This window comes from Equus asinus, chromosome 1 (assembly GCF_041296235.1).
Source record: "Equus asinus isolate D_3611 breed Donkey chromosome 1, EquAss-T2T_v2, whole genome shotgun sequence".
Taxonomy (NCBI): domain Eukaryota; kingdom Metazoa; phylum Chordata; class Mammalia; order Perissodactyla; family Equidae; genus Equus; species Equus asinus.
Window position 1 is genome coordinate 21747675 of NC_091790.1, and position 20154 is coordinate 21767828.

Here is a 20154-nt window from a genome sequence, read left to right on the forward strand (position 1 = left end):
CGTGGATATTAGATAACTCCCAAAAGCTTGGAATCTGACGTCAGATACAGGTTCATCTTAGGTTGCTACTTAATATATTAATGGATTGATGTAATTAACTGAATCCTCCCATTTTTCCCTGTATCTAAAATCAGCACCAGAATATTACGTACTGGACTGTTATGAATTAAATGCATGCAAAATGTTCACAGAAGTTCTAGACATAAAATATGCTCTTATTAATTATCATTTGAAATATAATGATGACCTTAATCTAAAAAGGATTTAAAAGATTAAGTATGTAATAAACCTTGTACGACCTACATATTTTTTAATGTGTAAATCTTTCCAAAACTAAAAAGAAAATGCTATTAAAGATGTATTATGTTTTGTTCATTTCAGGTGAATTGAGTTTGTTGCATACTCCGAACTCAATGCAGCCTCATGGAAAATCAGAACAATGTCACAGAATTAGCTTTCATGGAGCTTTGGGGAAACAAGCAAATAGAGCTACTGTTCTTTTTCTTGTTCCTGCTCTGTTACCTGGCCGTCTTAATGGGGAACTTCATCATCTTACTCACAATCACCTGCAGCCATCTTATCCAACTACCAATGTACTACTTTCTCTGCCACCTTTCCCTCATGGACCTCTGCTACACCTCCACTGTGGTCCCTCGGCTAATCAGGGACTTAGCTGCAGCAAGAAAAAATATTTCATATAACAGCTGTATGACCCAGCTCTTCACTTTCCACTTGCTGGCAGGTGTGGAGACATTCATCTTGGTGTCCATGGCCTTTGATTGCTATGTTGCCATTGTCAAGCCCCTGCACTACATGGTCATCATGAACTGGAAGAGGTGTAACATGCTGATCATTATGGCCTGGGTTGTGGGGTTTTGGCACTCTCTTGCTTTACTGCTTGTGGTACTCAATTTACATTTCTGTGGTGCTAATCAGATAAATCACTACATATGTGATGTGAAACCTCTTTTGAAGCTTGGGTGCAAAGATACTCATGTTTTTAGTATCTTAGTGATTGTTAATTTAGGAATCGTGGTGGTTGTTATTTTTCTTGTCCTAGTAGCTTCTTACATACTCATATTGTATAATCTTAAGACACGCTCATCTGCAGGATGGCGCAAAGCTCTCTCAACCTGTAGCTCTCACATAATGGTTGTAGTTTTATTCTTTGTGCCCTGTATCTATACTTATGCTCTACCTGTAGGGAGTGAGAACCAAGATAAGGAAATCTCCATGTTTTACACTGTGATTGCCCCCATGCTTAATCCTCTCATCTACACTCTCAGAAATGTGGAGATGAAAATCACCATGTGCAAGGTTTGGTCTCAAATGACACATTCAGAATTCAAGTAAATAAGGTGACGTTCATTGTGCTTTCAACCCTGTGTCCCAAGAGCATTTATCATTTGAGATGTTATAGAAAGCACACCCGCTTTCTTTGAGGAGTTGGACCAAATGATCTCTGACAAGATATGACCAAAGGAAACACGTTATTTTGAGAACGCAACCAATTCTAGGTGTGACTACCTGGAGTTGAGTAATTCAGAAGTGCCCTTCTAAAACACATCTCTGATCATATCACTGCCCTTTCCAAAAATTGATATGGAATCCTACTTTCCTTGGAATAAAATCTAACCTTCTCACTTGTTTATCAGAATCTTACAAAACTGGTCTGAGTCTGACATGCTAGTCTTAAAAGTCACTGCACCTGAAGAAAGTGTGGTGTTCCAGCGACAGGCTTTGGAGTCAGGGACACTTGGGTGACTACTGACTCTGTAAGGTTTTATCTCTGTGTCTTGGCAATTTGCTTTAATTATATGAGTCTCTGTTTTTTAAATATCTATAAAATGTAGTAATGTTGTACTTCATAATGATGTAATATTACTTTGGCTAATAAAGGTGAAGTTTCTGCACAGTACTAAGTTTTAGTTTGGGAAACTCATGTTAGGTCATTTTCCTCTTTCCTTTCCTTTCTTCTTCTGTTTCCCTTTGCTTGGATGCTTTCATCCAGCTACAATGGACCCCTCTACACTCTCCAAACATCCTCTAAAATCTCTCACCTCTATGGCTTTATTTCTGTTGTCTCCCTACATATAATGCCCCCACACCTATGCTTTAGTGTCCATGTCTTACATATAATTCACACCCCTGATGGTTCCTTATTCAGGGAGACTTTGCAGATCCATAAACAGACCAAAAGTATTTCCAATTTCTGCCCTGATTTTTTACTGCAATTCAGCTGTACATTCACTCTATTTTAAATAACGCTTTGCCCTATAAGAGTGTTTCTTCTTATGAATTGTGTTTTTACAATTTGACAGAGACAGATTATGTGCTGTATCTTTATTTTCCTTTGTATCTCTTTTTCCTATCAGTAAAGCCAGCACAAATTAAGACATAAATAAAGTTACTGAATTACATTCAAAGATACTATCTTCTCTTTTTATTTGACTGTATGCATTGTTCTCACATACTTAGAACTTCCCCTTTTATCTTTAACAATCATTCATTAATTGTAAAATAAGTAGTGTTAGAAAGACTAAAAGTTTAACATAAATATCATATGTCTATCAGGGAGGGAATGAAATTCAGCAGAACTCAGCCCCTATAGTCTTCTTATTTATTTTCTGCTTTAAGGAGGAACTACTATTTTAATTATTCGTTTACTCCCTTGTCCATTGAATCACATAACCCATTATCAGCTCTGTGCTTTGGTTCCCGTTTGTCTAGACATTTCTCTCTGCCCAGGAACTTGTCTTTTCTGCATTGCTTCCATACAGAACTTCGTTGTTTGAGTTGCACCTGCTCCATTGCAAAGGCAAGATCCAGGAAAACTCTAGAGACAGTAGTGTTTGTCTTTAATGTTAGACATCCTTGTTTTAATTTTTCAACTCTTACAACCTTTCATACATCTAACACACAAATGTTGTGTGTATATGTGTGCCTGTGTGTTTGACAATTGTTTCTGTGTGTGTGTGGTATGAGGGTCTTGCAGGTCTTGAGGATGGGTAAAAGAATAGAAGAATTTGATAAAATGGTTTTTTCAGCACGTTAGGGTAAACACAGAATATTTAACAAATATTATGATTGTAAGTGTGTAATTTAATAAATTCTATCCACTTACATATGAATTTATTTGTAATCTAAAAATTCACCTTTACTAAACGTTATTAAAATAATACATTAGTCAGTTAATGAATGCTCACACTCCACAGGACCGTTATTTATGCCCCAGGGTTGTCAGAAAACATCAAGCTGGAATAAGCTTAGGAGTCTCGGATGGAGCCTAATGGAAAGACTAGGGGCATAACTAGCTGTAAGTGATGTAGTTCTATGCGACTTCTCCCCTCACTCACACTCCCTGCCCCTCACTCTTTTCTTCAACCCTATATCCATTTCTAGGCAACTATTGAGAGGGTTGATGTAGACACTTCTAGGCTATTCTAGTGCTCTCTTCAACCCCTGAGAAGAGCCTATGAATACAGTTACAGTATATCTTAAGTATTCCAAAACATTCTTTCAAATAGTTCTTTCTTTCCTGTGTACCAAAATCACCGACTTTCGTATAACATTTTGATTTTACTAAATATCTCCTAAACTACCTGCTTCATCTAATATAGGAAAAAACAACATATATAGAGTTCGGTACTATCCATGGCTTCAGCATCAACTGTGGTTCTTGGAACATATCTCCCATGGATAAAGAAGGAATACTGTTTACAATGTCCTTTTTTTTTTTTTTTGGAGGGAGATTGCCCCTGAGCTAACATCCATGCCAATCTTAGTCTTTTTGCTTGAAGAAGATTGTCCCTGAGCTAACATCCATACCCATCCTCCTCTATTTTGTATATGGGAGGCAGCCACAGCATGATTTGAAGAGTCCAGGTCCACACCCAGGATCTGAACCTGTGAACCCTGAGCCACTGAAGCGGATTTCACAAACTTAACCACTTCACCACCAGGCTGGCTCCAGTATAATGTCCCAGTTTTAGTTGTAGTTCATAAAAGGAACCAGAAAATTTCTATCTATTCCATCTACCTGGAATAGGAAGTTAGTTTCTGCCATTCTTACATGTCCCTAGACAGTATTGATCTATCTTATTGGTATCTTCACTCTTATGTCATACACATGAGTGAGAAAAGAAATTTCTGTATTTTTCTGTATACTTATTAAGTTGGTATAATTCTTCTATGTTTTCTCTTATGCTGTCTATCAGAGAGAAAATGTACGGTTGACATTAAGGAGTCAATGATTTTAAAGGCTCCTTGGAAACCTGGCCTGCGCCTCGCTTACAGGGGTCCCAGCCCTGCAGGTGAGGAAGGAAGATCACTCTCTGGCAGGCCCAGGAAACTCAGGTTACTTGGAGGAGCTCACGAAGAGATGAATTCACGCAACTCTATATGTATTACAGGCAAGGTCTGATGGTGAGTCCTTGCTTGACATCCTAGCTGTGAGAGGCTTTTAAAGGTTCAATCTAACATTTTTTATAAAAAGTCCCAGCAACACAAACTCAAAAAAGAGCCTATATGGTCATCGCTATACTTGCTGCACTTACGTAAATAATCAAACCAACTTTAATGATATCAGAATTATTTTGCAAGCAGATTAGTCTTAACTTGATTTCTATCTTTGATAGAAGTGATAGTGATTTCAGAAAAAAAGAAAAATTGTTTCAACAAAAAACTATATCATACCCTTGTTGGTATTAAATTTTGGACCTATTTACTGTCTTTGACGTATGTCATCTGCCTATAAATTGGACTGTATCCCGAAATCTTCTAGTTCCGTCTAATATCTGGCAACAGTTCTCCAAACCAATATTTCCACATTTTCTCCCATCCCTCTGACTTGGAGCCACTAAAAGTTCAAACTGGTCTTTTCCCAAAACCTTGCAAGCTGAACCTGAACAACTTGGTACAAACTTCAAAGGAATCACCACAACAGCTCATATTTGGCCAATTTTTATGCCTATTGCTCTGTGGGTCACACAAAAAGTTAACTAGACTTACAGTAATCATTTTTCAATATAACTAGTTATTATGTTGTACATCTGAAATGAATATGTTATATGTCAATTATATCTCAATAAAAATCTTACCAAAACATGCCATGACATACTAGATATTCAAACTGCAAACCAGGAAAATCTGTCAGATTGCCACTGCCTGTTCCTGCTCCACCTGAAGATGCTTCAATCCTCACATTTAGAAATCTTCTTGACTGACTACTCTCTGGACTCAAAAACTGAGTTTACAGTTTGTTTCAATTATTAAACTTTGTTTTTCTTTTGTTTCCATAGAAATATTCTTCATTACATGCCTAATTGTTCTCACCATATAGAGATCTAACTTAGGTGGGTACCTACTCTCACCTATACCACTGCCTCCTGAAATGAGACACAATTATTTATCTAGACTGAACAATTATCAGGACTGAAAGTGATTCAGTGGTTTATGGGACAATCTATCAACTCAGTTTCTGGACTATGAAAGTTCTTAGAGGAGTTTCATATGGGGAATTGAAAAGTTTCAAGGCATACTACCCCCAGGATAACTCCTTGGCATGTTAAAAATGTCAAGCTGAAGCAATTTGAGAAAAGGCAGGTGTGGGAAGAAGTGGAATGTTTAAAACTTTCCCCTGAAGCAGATCATAAACCGTCTTGTGAAAGGTGCCTATACCCAGAAGACTAGGAGAAACAGAGAAGAACCTGAATGAACAGACCCTGTTAAGTTTCCTCCCAGTTTACTACACTTAGTTCATACTCTTCATTCTTATATCTTTCCAAGACTTCTCACTCTTCATCAAACTTCTCATAAAAACACTCAGGCTTGATGATATTTTTGGGTCTTAATTTCCTTATGAAGGCTTCCATGTTACATAAAACTTATATTAGTACATGTGTAAGCTTTTCTCTTGTTAATCTGTCTTTGGCTACAGGGCTGCTAGCCAAGAACTAAAAAGAGTAGAAGAAAAATGTATTTTTCCTCCTCTACACAAATTTTAACCTTGAACTATCTACTCTGTGTTTACAATGGAAAGAACTGATTTCCTAATTGAGTGACTAAAATTGATATCACTAACAGTAAAACCGCCCATCATGAAGTGCTTCCTGATGTTGCAATATGTAAAACATATCACCTTTGAAGGGCTCTTTTCAAAAATGGTCAACAAGAATCTAATCAAACCTCAGCTCACTCTTCCAGTTTTCAGAAAAACAGAGGATAGAAGAGTGTATTTAATAATACTATATGAAAAACCATTGGACAAATCCAGAGTGTGGAATATTCTACAAGAAACTGTCTTGGACTGTTCAAAATTCAACATTTTATGGGAGAGTGGCCAAGTGAGAGCTCTAGATAAAAAGGGACTAAAGATGCATTATATATTCACAATTACATTATAAACTACAGGGTATCTGGAAATAACTCTCATCAGAAAAATATTTTGGGGGTTAAATATTTTTAAAGTTATTTAAGAATACAAAGAAAATGTGAGACTACTTATATTATATACATTGTACAGGGATAAGAAGACTCAATAATGCGTCAGTTCTCCCCAAATTATCATTCAGTTTTTATGTGAAATCTTAAAATAGCGTAATGAAAATTTAAATTTTTGTTTTAAATTTATGTTAGCTGAAGAGTCATGAAAATTAAAATAAAAAAAGAGAATCAGGAAGTAGAGTATAGGCCTTCCAAATATCAAGATTTCTATAACATTGTTGCCATTAAAAGAGTGTGGTTGTCTGGTGATAGTGGTGGGGTTCAGGGCAGTCTGCCCCAGAATGGGCCACTTTGGCATGTGGAATGTTTCAAGCCAAACAAGATCAAGCCCCAACAAACTCAAGGAGAGCTTCTTACCTCCTCTCTAACTGCCTAAAAGATTTTAGATAGAGGGCCTCTAGCAGGAAGAGAGTTATCATCAGAGATAACTTTTTGCATCACAAAGACTTATGTACATGGTATGGCAAACATTTGTTTACCAAAGTTTGCTCTTCCCATCTTCCTGTGAGTTGTCTTTCTATTCCTTTGAAGTCCTAGACCCCCTACCCGTTCTCTTTAGCTCAGAGTGGCATATAAGCCTCAATCACCTGACTGTTGGGGAACCCCATACTTCTGGGGTAGCCATATGAACAAACTTAATTTTATTTTTTATCTTGTTAATCTGTCTTATGTCAATTTAATTATTATACCAGGTAAAGAACCAAGAAGGGAAGAAAAATTTGTCTACCTTACAATAGGAAATGAATCACAGAAAGAGAAAGCAATCAATTCATAAGTATGAACTAGAATATAACAGAGGAGTCATTACACATCAGTGGAAAAGGAAGAACTAGAGAAGAAAATGATATGGACAGAATTAGAATTAAACACTTTAAAAGTCCACATTACACTGTACACAAAAATAAATTCAAATGAATTGAAAATCTAAATTTGATCATCAGAACCTCAAAATATTTCAAAGAAAATAGACTATTTCTCTGATATGGTCAGGAAAGAATTACTTAAGCAAACCCGAAAAGCAAAAGCCCTAGAGGAAATCATTTGTAAATATGATTGCAGAAAAGTTTAAAATTTTTTACAAGTACACAACAAACAACGTTGAAAAAAAGGAAGGATAATCTCAGAGAATGTGTTCACAAAATGTATAACAAATAATCACTTACTAGAATGTATAATACATGCTATAAAGTAATTTAATAGGCAAACAATTTAATTAAAAATAAAGTATATAAGTGCAAAATTTATAAAAGACACTTAAAGGCAAATAAACACTGACATGGTGGTCAAATTCACTAAAAATCTAGAAAAATCACATTAAAATTAGACTGAATACCCTTTTACAGTCATCAGATAAAACTTTCAAGTACTGATAATACCAAGTGTTGGAACAACATGGAGAGATGAGAATGACCCAGAATTTAAATTCATTCAAATGTTTTGAAAGACAACTGGCACTATTCAGAGAAGTTGAAGATAGTCACGCTCTATACTTAACGTCTCTAGGTATATTTCGCTGAGAGTTTACTATCACTATCTTCAGAGAGAAGTGGCCTAGTCTTGTCTTTGTAAAATAGATTGTGATCCTGAAAAATTGCAGGCAAATTAAATATTCATTGAAAAGAAAAGATTAGTAAATGGTGGTGTCATCATATAATGCCTTACTCTGTATATTAATTATATAACATACATAAATTCAGGTTAAAAACAAAAGCATATATCAATGTTGATAATAGTTGAAAATGTAAAAAAAATTGTCACTTACCTGGAATAATTTAGGAAGGTAAAATTATTGATTCATAGTGATTGAGGTTGTAAAAACGCTATGATGGAAAACTAGTAGAGTAGTGATGATATAAACATCCCCCTGCTCGGTAGGCTGGTATGGTACAGCTGTAGAGCATCCTGTCAGCCTTCATTTTCTCACACCACCCTGCAGCTTGCATCAGAGTAGTCATTTTGCTGACATCTGACAGAAAATTGATGCACATCATTCCTCCTCCTCCAGAGAATCCATTGTCTACAGTCCTGGAATAAGTCATTACCAATTAAATGAAGTTACACTTGAGAGAAAACTATTTTCCTTTCCTGATACAGATCATTTTCATGAATACAAACATCAAGAATAAATTACAGTAAAAAAATTGTTAGCAATTGTACCAGAAACTGGGTACTGTCATCATTGTTCAATGCAGAGGGGGATTCTATACGTGTCCCCAAATTGCCCTCCATAATGTTTACCAAAAATTACTCCACAGTAGGTTGTTTTAAATTTTTCCAATATCAATGCACAGTTTTGTAATATAAAGATTTATATATTTTCATTGTTGAAAATTCAACTCTATTTTAAGAATAGGATATTGCAGAGCTATGGCACTGAAAAACTTATGAAATGGCTGTGATATACACAGTTTTTGATACTTTTGGCCAATTTCTGAACGTAATACTTTATTAATTTATGCATTAAATTCAAACTTTCTTCTCTTGATTGCCATACTTTTTTAGGATTCTTATTTTTTATGGTTCTTTAACCTGAACCATTCACTCATGACCAAAAAGTTAAGTACTAACTCGTTTTTCTAAAGAATATTATTCTCCCTGATGAAAACACTATCTCTTCTTTAAATCCTCTTCTTCTTAAAGACCCTTTTCAAACTTCTTCCAACTGGGAAGTGTTCAGTCTCTATTCTGATTACTGATTTTCATCATCTTTCCACTTCTTATGAAATGTCTAGTTTTATTAAGCATCGATGGTGATACTGTACAAGATATTTTCAGACCATTTGACACAAGCAAACTTGAACTAAGCAGGTTAGAAAGACACCACAAAGGAGAACTAGAAATTCTTTCATTTGTATTCTATCCCTTGAATTGCTTTGTGTAGTGGCTTAATTCTTAGTGGTTTTCTAATGAATGCTATAGATAGTGATGTACTTTGAAGATAAAATTCAATTCTCTAGTAGAATTTATAAGCTTGCAAGTGATTGGACTTGAAGAATATTTTAGAGTTCAGAAAACATTTTTATAGATGGACCATGGCATGTGTTTTCACTCTTCTGTTAGTTCTGTCCTAGCTCAATCAGCCAAAAGCCACTAGGGACACAGCTGTAGTCAAGCAAAGTCATGTTTGTGGAATCACTGCTATCGCAAAGGCTACAAATGACAGGGATCATCAGTTGTCTCATTAGACAAAACGAAAGGGAGAGTTACTATAGATTTGGGGGAAGAGTGGAGGTTAGGTAAAATTTAAAGAAGGAGAATTTTTATAAATTCTATGCAAAGCAAGGCTCCACGTAAAGGTCAACATCATATCTGGACTATAGACTGGATGCAAAGGTTCTTTTTCTTGGAACTACAAATTTAAGATAGATGAGGAATTTTGTGCCTACAGACTTCTTATCTGAAGCTCTGAATCTGGCTTGGAAAGTGAGATCATATGCTTGTGTCAAAGTAAAGTGGGTGCTCCTGGAAGGATGGTGTACTTCATTCTTACCCATATAATTTGAAAAGCAAAGTCTTTAAAAATCTAAGATTTTAAATAAGAAATTATCTCACTCAGTAAGAAAACACTAATCACTCAAAGAAGGAAGTCTTTATGATGCTTTAAAAATGCAACTTGTCCTTGGGTGAAATTATTCCCTGTTAAATTTTCAGCTGGTTTTTCTTTGCCTATTATCTTCATCCGATAAACAGTCAGGAAGAATTGTTATTTTCTTATTCTGAGATAATTTAGAATTTTCAACTACAACATGCTTTATATTACTTAATTATTTTTTACGTAAAGTCATTTGTCTAATTGTACTCTGCTTGATTCGTTTTAAGAAGTTTTTTTTACAAATTCTTTTAACTTATTGAATACTTGCATCTGCTAATAACTCTCAGCAAGACAAAATACCTAGATTAACATATTTAAAACCCAAAGAAATATCCCTTTACTGTTCTATCCAATAACTTTACAATTTATTTTTTTAAAACAAATGATGGAAAAAATCTGTAACTACCCATTTAGAAAGATCTAACAAAAGACCAGGTCTTCTTGAGCCTTAAGTACTCAAGAGAGAAAATTAACATCACCTTCCCCCAGAAGATTCATGCACACATAAATAATTACTTAGTAGCAAAAGGTTTTTAGTATGGAGTTCATTATGAGGAAGAGTGAGGTAGAGAAAGTGCAAAACACCAAAAGGCAGGTTGACTGTAACTAGGTCAGGACAGGATTAGAGTGAAAGGATAAAAGGAAACAGAAAAATACTGAGAACTAGTTTCAAAGACTTTGGAAGTTTGAGCTAATCAAAGAGTAATGAATGTTAAGAGAAAGAAGTGTACCACAAAAAAATAAGACAACCAAACAAAAAAGAAGAAAGGGAGATAGAATGACTGCAGTTAAAATATAATGTTTTAAAATGTAGAAAATCATGGAATAAAAAACTGGGAAAAAGTAAAAACAAAGTTTATGAAGTTTATATTTATGGCAGAAAGAATTGCAACAGGGTAAGTGGAGCGGGTCATCCTGTGCTCATTATGTTATATCCAGTGCTTCATCAGTGAATGTGTAAATTTGTTATCACAAATTTCTGCTATATAATAGACCCATTATAGCACTCAATCAATACCTCAAATCTCTTTTGTTTCAGAAGCAATATAAATGAGGTTGTTTTTGCTAAAATATTGCATGCTTATGAAAAATAGTTTTCTGTGTATTCAAAATCACTTTCCAAGTGTAAGAAATTACAATTACCTAATTAAACTCAATAAGTAAATTGTTTTAAAAAAACTTAATCTCTTTCTTATAAAACAGGTCAACCTGTTTAATTTGAAAACTCAAAAGGCCATTTATTTAAAACCAGTAAATCAAATTATTTCTCTTAATTTTTTTAACTCTTGTTAAGTCATACTCATAAATTCCCATGTAACCCATCTTAAAATTAATACCAAAAATACCCAGATATAGAGCAATATATACAGGTTTTAAAATGTGGGGCACAGTCATCACATACTTCAAGCAAATATTAATTAACTGTATCTGACAAATTCAGCATAATTGAAAATAAACTCTAAAAATGCTATTACATAATATAGTAATGGACATTCTATTTATTCACTAATTTTCAGTTGTCACAAATTGATTTTTAATTTTTGAAAATGGAAAATGATAGCTATTCATATTATTTATACAATTTAAGACAGAGTCATTTTACACTAATAGATTTTAGAAATAAATTTGACCAGTGATTTTTACTTCAAAATAAATTAAAATATCCTCTTTGAACCTAGCAATCAGATATGGTAGAGATTTAGTTTAAAATATCTCTGAAAGCAGCAGGTCCAAAGTGCTGTGGCTCTGGAGTTGGATCTCCAGAATTGATACTCACAGCTCCACTTTGGAAAGTTTCTCTAGCGTTTTTTGTTGTTGTTGCATTTTGGTTTTCTCTTCTGTAGAACTAGTAGGACAACAATAAAATCAAAGTAATAGTATTTACAAAGATCATGTGCCAAGTAAGCCTTCACTATATGTTGACTACTGTTAGCTGTCATTATGAGTTTATATTTACATGGTGGCTCCTTAGCTATGTTTTTAAAGAACAACTGGATAGTACTAAAGACGTGAGCAATGGCCATAAGCAGTTTGAAAGAGAAAATGGATGTTACATATATTGGTTGGCCATGAGTGATACAGGTGTTGGTACATGTTAGCTTTAAGAAATTTGTGAAGACTGTTTTTTAGCATTTATTGTTAATGAGCCTCTTTTCTATGTATTCCTTATTTTTCTGTCTCACTCCTCAATGTCTAATTTATGTTTTTCTTTACTGTTTAGTTAATTAATAATTTAGATCCTTTAATACCTAACCCAAAAGCAAATCTTGGGATAATCTTGTCATCTCCCTGATCTTCAGATTCTTTATGTACAAAATTAGAAGGATACTAGATCCTTGCTCCTCAGAGTAACGTCCCCACCAGGGATGCCTCCTGGAAGGTTGTGTGAAATGCAAAATCACAAGCCCCACTCCAGACAACTGATTTGGAATCTATATTTTGACATCACCCATAAGTTATTCAAGTACCCATTAGAGCTTGGGATCACTGCTCTAGATGACCTTGAAGGCCCCTTCTGCCATAAATGAGGTATACCCACCGTACAGACCCATTTACTTTGTAGACCTATTTGTAGTATAAATATGCTTGTTGACACTGGATACATGTAATAAATCTTCTGAGATTTATAGAGGAGATGGCATCTGGTGTTGGAGACTGTAAAAGTGTGATGCATGAGGTTGGAGAGAGAGGAAATCTCTTCATAAAAGAATGTGAAAAGTGAAGGCACCAGAGTCCACTTTGTCTTTGTTCAAAAATCTGTCTCTCAAATATAGGTCCTATGCACCTGCATATTTAACAGTGAAAGCTTCCCAATTATGTTCTAATTTACAGGCTCTGTCCTGAAAACAAGCATTCAGAAATAAACTACAGGAATTCCTTTTTTAAAAAAATTACTAGCTTCAAAATTATTTTCTGCTTTTAGCCTGTTCATAGTGCACTCACCTCCAAATGAGCATCTGGATGACATAGATGCAGGGAGCTGTTGCCTTAAGTACAATGTTCAATATGGAAATCATTTTTGTTGTGAAGAATGTAGCACATTAATAAATTTAAATATAAAATGATCAAAATCAGAGAACACAAAAATAATTTTGAAATTTTTTTTTACTTTTTATAGCTTACTTCTGAACGTTATGTTTTAGGTCCAAGCTTGTAAATTAGATCAGTTCCGAAGTTATAACTGCCAAATGTGAAAGTGACTAGAATCTACATTTCAGAAGCCTATTTCTAAACAAAGAAAAAAATGCATGTTTTCATTTACCAATTTTATAAAAATAGTCTAGTTATAAAGGAGTGGATTGAGTCAACATGAAATGGTCAGCCCTTTGTGTGTTTGGATGTAATCTGTGGCTGAGCTGGGGCATGGCTAGAACAGTAGGATAAAGGTAGAAAGACTGAAATTGGATCTTGGATCTGCAGTGTAACTGTGGGTACAATCTTTGCATAACTACTAAAATTCTTTGCATGTAAGTCTCTTGAATTGTTAATAGATTAAAATAACATATCTCTCCATTTCATTAAATTAACTGACTTATTAACCACAGAGCTCCAACTACAGAGCAGGTACTCAACAAATGTTAGGCTGCAAGTCTGCATTCAGTTATTGAAGCACTCCCATGAGTCCATTTCTTTTTATTTTTCTAGGACTGTGTAATTGGGTCAAAGGTCTCAGTGTGTGGCCTCTGTTTCCTGATTTGTCTCAGTACGTCAATGGGCACAAACAATGAAACTCTCCCCCACGATTTTCTCCTGCTGGGCTTTCCTGGGTCCCAGGCCCTTCAGCTCTTTCTCTTCATGTTTTTTCTGGTGATGTACATCCTCACGGTCAGTGGTAACATGGCTATCTTGATGTTGGTGAGTACCTCCCACCAGTTACACACTCCCATGTACTTCTTTCTGAGCAACCTCTCTTTCCTGGAGATTTGGTATACGACAGCTGCAGTCCCCAAAGCCCTAGCCATCCTAGTTGGGGGATGCCAAACCATATCATTTACCAGCTGCCTTTTGCAAATGTACCTTGTTTTTTCATTGGGCTGCACAGAGTACTTTCTCCTGGCAGCCATGGCTTATGACCGCTATCTGGCCATCTGCTATCCTCTTCACTATGGAGTCATCATGAACAGCTTTCTCTCAGCACAGCTGGCCTTGGCCTCCTGGGTCTGTGGTTTCCTGGCCATTGCAGTGCCCACAGCCCTCATCAGCAACCTGACCTTCTGCGGCCCCCACACCATCAACCACTTCTTCTGTGATATTGCACCCTGGATTGCCCTGGCCTGCACCAGCACAAGGGGAGTGGAGCTAGTGGCCTTTGTGATTGCTTTTGTGGTCATCCTGAGTTCATGCCTCATCACCCTGGTCTCCTACATCTACATCATCAGCACTATCCTCAGGATCCCCTCAGCCAGTGGCAGGAGCAAAGCCTTCTCCACGTGCTCCTCACATCTCGCTGTAGTGCTCATCTGGTACGGGTCCACCATATTCCTTCACGTTCGCACTTCTATCAAAGAGGCCTTGGATCTGACCAAAGCTGTGCATGTCCTGAACACCGTGGTGACTCCAGTTCTGAACCCTTTCATCTACACTCTCCGAAACAAGGAAGTAAGAGAAACTCTGCTGAAGAAATGGAAGGGGAAATGAACCGCTTCCTACAAAACGGATCTCTGCAAATTGTCCCCTTATCTGTACAGAGATTCCAAGTAAGACTATGAAGGAAAAGGGCAAATCTTCCTTGATACAGAGAGAAAAAAAAAACTAAAAGAATCCAACAAAAAAGCTGAACACATTTGCTTTGGTTTCTCATATATGATAGGAACGGGAGTTCTTGATATAAGCAAACAAGATTCTTTTTTAAGAAAAAAATTTGTACACTGGGTTAGGTTTGTCCTTGACATTCATTTATATAAGGAGGAGCACACAGATGATGAGAAAGGTGTTTTACTGAATAAGCTAAATTCTTGTCCCTTTTAAAGATTGTTTTGATAATGTAAGTGAAAATTTTGAGAAATATATTTTTGAAATATGGGGTAAGAGAAATAGAAAAAAGTTAAGTGAATAAAAGGATAACTAAATTCAAAGTTTGCAATTATTTCAACACACTATTTATTAGATAAAATGCAGTGAAAGAGATACATATTAAAGCGGGTTATTTTAATGTGCCACATTTGTTTAACAAGGACAGTGAACAAAGCAATCTAAAAAGCAGGGCATGAAAAATGAACAGTAGATAAACAGGATCCCAGGAGGCTTTGGATAAACCAATAGACGTCCCTTACATAACAGTTTATTGGCCTTAGAAAGGGAAAGTACTACTGGATTCTGTTAGCAAGTCATAAAGATTGAAATATCCAGTGGCTTCAGTAGAAAAAGAGGATAGGAAAAAATAACTACTATAGTTATTTGATTTTCCTCCAAATGACTTTATCTTTTAGAGAGCAAGACACTTTCCTTTTCAACCACCAACGCATGAAAGTTTGATTTCCCTCCATTTATCCATTTTTTGTGGCCATAGGTTAGAAGCAGCAAAGGGGCTCAGCAGGCTGAACCAGTCTGCAGACATACTCTGTCCTCTTCCACACTGGCTCACACACATGCAAAGTGGGTGCTTCTCACAGGGGAAAAGTCTGCAGGGCTGAGGAGCAGCCGCCCCTTGGACCCTGTTTGTTTGTACTAGTGGAAATTTCTCCTGAGTTCCTACTCAAAAATGAAGTGAGGGAGGGTAGAATAAGAAGGCTATATTTCTGAAGGAAATAGGAGAAACTATTTCATTGTGAGAGTAATGAATATCGATTTTCAGAAGTTATGTATATGTTGAAAGTCTACCATAGTGAAACAATGTACGTCTCCTCTGCTTCTTCTTTTATCTGAGCATAAGGTTCAAAGCCATGAAATTTCTAAGCTTAAAACAACACACAAAAATCACAAGGAAATTTTTGAAGGTGATAGATGCTTTTAGCACTTGGGTGTGGTGATGGTATGATGGGTGTATGCATATGTCCAAGCTAATCAATACACATATAGTAAATGTGTGCATTTTTTTGTCTATTACTCATACCTCAACAGAGCTAAAAAATCAAAATAAATTCCTAAGTTTACTTTTCTGAGGATGTATAAAAATCAGAATTTCTAATAAAAGTCAGATTGTTAATTTCTGAAGATAAATAGCATTCCTGCTTTGATGGGTGGGCCCACAGCTCTCAAAAGAATCAAGAGCAGTTGCTACTGTCAATCTCAGTGAAAGTTATTTTCAACACCTCACCCCCTTCTGCACACCTCATTATGTCAAAATCAAGGAAATAGTCTTCAGCTTTTAAAATGAATGAGTAAATGAATCAGTTTGACATTACACCTTATTCAAGATTTAATGTTAAGTAAAGGAAATAACTGAGCATGAGCAGAATCCCTTCAATAACTCATCTTTTTTCCTATGTTGATAGTAAAAATGACACTCTACTTAAACATAGTTTGCATGATATATTGTGAAGTAAATATACTTTGCTGGAAAGTTGGTTTAGTTTTATTTCTTCTTTTAATAAATAATTTACACAAAAATCAGTTTAGGAGATAAAATATATTACTATTTAGAATTATTTTCTGATTGTAAATTACTAGAAGTACAAATATAAAGCCAATGCTAAAGACTTTTTAAGTCCTTTAATTCATTTTGCCAACTTTCTTTTCCAGAAACTAATATTAATGTATAGGACTTCAAGTTTGAGAAGACTGTTTCACCACACCCTAATCTGTTGAGGGATAGTTTTGAGATTCTTATTCAATTTCTTCATGTTCATCTATAAAACTTATTTGGCATCTTTAATTTTTTATCATTTTTATCTTAACTTTCAAAGATTTAACTTTCCAAGAGATGATTTTTTAATGAAGAGCTAAGTGATGAATTTGTGCAGTTTTTTGTTGAGACTGAATATACAAATGGATCAAGGCCAAATCATATATGCCTGTATAACCCTGACCCCAACCTGGGGAGCAAACATCCCAAGAAGCCAAATCACAGCCCCTGCAGCAGTCAGCACAGAACAGTCAGCACTTAGTAACTGCCAGTTTCCGAAACTTTCATTCTGCTTTCAACACAGGACCACCGGAGAAAGCCACATATGCTCCCTAAACCATCACATAGGATGCCTCCCTTCTACTTAGTGACCTCCAGCTTCTCCATGTCATCAACTTCCAATCAGGGCACACCTGAGCCCTTCCCTCCCTCCCTGTCTTCCCTAACCTCTCCCACCCTCTCCCCTCCCTTTCCCTTCTCTCCTCTTCTTACACGTGCAACAATACTTTCCTGTTGCATTACAGTCTCTGCAATATTTTCAATGTGTGATAGAGCACGTCCTCCCTCATACCTCTTCCTGGTCCATATTTTCCTAGATAAGCTTACATGTTTATTTTTCCATGTAGGATCATTTATCTAACTCAACAGAAAAGCTCATTAGAATTTTTATTGGTATTTATATTAAATTTATAAAGCAATGGAAGTGACCATTTAATGAGACTTCCTAACTTAGACCATTTGGTCAACTATTTTTAGTTAAAATGTGTAGTGAGATCACTGTAGATTACACATTGTTGTAAGAAATAACACCAAAGTTCCAGTGTACACTTTACCCAGTTTCTTACAATGATAACATTCTGCAAAACTATAGGACAATATTACAACCAGCTTGTTAGCATTGATGCAATCCACTATCTTATTCAGATTTCTCCAGTTTTACTTGTACTAATTTGTGTCTATGTATTTAGTTCTATACAGTTTTATCAGATGTGCAAGTTTGTGTATCCATCACAGCTAAAATAATGACTAGTTTCATCACCACAAGGTTTTCTTGTATTGCCTATTTAAAAAACCCAGGTTTTAATTTTTTAGAGCAGTTTTATGTTTACAGCAAAATTTAATGAAAAATACAGTGTTCTCATATAGTCCCTGCCCCCACATATGTATAACCTTTCTGTTATCAATATCCCTCATAAGAGTAGTATTCTTTTTACAACTGATGAACCTACATAGGCACACCATTATCATTCAAAGTCCATAATTTACATTAAGGTTCACTCTTGGTGTCAAAGGTCACTAGGGTATAACTCTGTGGTCCATTTCTGGATTCTCTACTCTGTTCCATTGATTTATATAGCTGTCCTACAATGAAAATGACAATGCTGTGATTACAGTATCTACAAGGTAATAATAAATATTGTTAAAGTGTTTACTGCCACATTATTCTTCCTGTCAAAATTGTGTTAGCTACTCTCAGGTATGTGCCTTTCCATAGAAATTTTAGAAAAAGTTTGTCTATGTCTACAAACAATGGTGGAATTTTGATTAGAATATTATTAGACCTATAGATCAATTTGGAGATAATTGAGACCTGTACTCATTATTCTATCCAGGAACATGGTGAGAACTGCAGAATTCTCAGCACATAACAACTCCTTCCAAATTCCTGCACCAGGAAGAGACTCAACCAAACTCTCATGTGGCTTCTAGCAGCATAAGGCTGTGTAACTGGAATGACTCCAGCCCGCCATTAAAATGCCTTCCTAAGAGAGCTCAAAGCTGACAGAAAAATTTGCTATTTATTTTAGTCAACACCCAATGATTGGCTCTGACTCCCCTTCTTAGAGTATTTACTAAAAACAGCTTACAATTGTTAATATGTATCTCTCACAGTTCTCTAAAGGACCTAAGAGCCACTCCTTTGAAATACGATCTTTAAGACAGATAGAGCCTCTTTCTCTTAACCTCTCAGTGAGGATAGAATCCTAACTTTGACAACTGCCAACTAACAAACACAGCGGGTCTAATCACAGTTACACTGACCACTTTGAACTTTTTCACTTCTTTGACTCTACTGAGCCCATGAACTCCCCTCTGTCATTCCCCCTTGAAAATTCCAAATTTGCCTCTGTACAAATTTGAATGCAGCTCCTCTGTCAGCAGTTACTAAATAAAATCTGTTTTCACCACTTTAACTATTTTTTGCTGTTTGTCTTTGACAACAGTATGTCTCAATTTAATTGCATCTTCTTTAATTACTTTAATCAGTATTTTATAATTTTCAACATCAGATCCTGGACATATTTTACTGAGTATATACCTGAATATTTCATGTTCTTTGGAGTGATTTTAAATAATACAGAATTTTTAAGTATATCACCTGTAGGTTCATTGTTAATATGTAGAAATAAGATTGTCTTTTGTGTGTTGATCTTGTACTTGGTGATCTTTTTGTACTCATGTATTAGTTCTGATTTTTTTGGTAGATTCCCAGGGGTTGTTTTACACAGACAACAATGAAACTAGGAATGGTTGTATATTTTCCTTTTCAAACTATATGGGTTTTATTTCTTTTACTTCTGTTATTGCCAGAACCTCCAGTATTTTGCTGAATAAGAATAGTGAAAGCGGTCTTCCTTTCTTTGTTCCTTATTATGGGGAAAAGCGTTTAGTCTTTCACTGTTAAGTATGGTCAACTGTACATTTTTTGTAGATGATCTTCAACAAGTGAAAGTAATTTCCATCTATTTCAAACTTGCTAGAAAATTCTATGACAAACAGGAGTTGAATTTTATCAAATGTTTTCTCTACATCTCTTGCTTATTAACAAGTGTTGACCTTAAACCAATAGACAGCCAGTTATTTCTCTGGCAAAAATTGGTTTATTTGGGATTAGCAAAGAATAGAAATTTGGAGTATGTAACCATGGCAAGCCATGTAGGAGTGTCTAGCAAGAAAGAGAGGAGAAGCTCTTTTATATCAGAGTGAAGAAAACTGGGAGGGCTATTGTAAACAGTCTTGAGGGCAGTGCCTTTTCATCGGCAGAGTTGTGACGGACTCTCCTTGGCTTAGTTTCTTACTGTTCAGGAAAAGAAAGTCTTTATTCTTCCTGTTGTGCTGTGCTATTGACGAAGGGCATGAGAACTCCCTCTTTTAGCCTTCCAACACTATTTCAATTAGGTTTCCATTTATTAACTTTCACATGTCCCCATTTTGATTGAGATCTTTCTCTGAAAGCATTGTTGATCTGCAGTCAGATTTTTCCAGTGTCAGT

The 20154-nt window shown here is 35.6% G+C and overlaps 2 protein-coding genes across 2 annotated transcripts; both read left to right on the forward strand.

Moving 5' to 3' along the window:
- Nucleotides 1–423: 423 nt before the first annotated feature.
- Nucleotides 424–1353, forward strand: LOC123281560 (olfactory receptor 4P4-like). The gene has a single exon (XM_044760955.1). The coding sequence runs from the start codon at nucleotides 424–426 to the stop codon at nucleotides 1351–1353; it is 930 nt and encodes a 309-aa protein (XP_044616890.1).
- Nucleotides 1354–13807: 12454 nt separating this feature from the next.
- On the forward strand, nucleotides 13808–14734 carry LOC106834490 (olfactory receptor 6F1). The gene has a single exon (XM_014846125.1). It carries the CDS (start codon nucleotides 13808–13810, stop codon nucleotides 14732–14734), a length of 927 nt encoding a protein of 308 aa, XP_014701611.1.
- Nucleotides 14735–20154: the final 5420 nt, after the last annotated feature.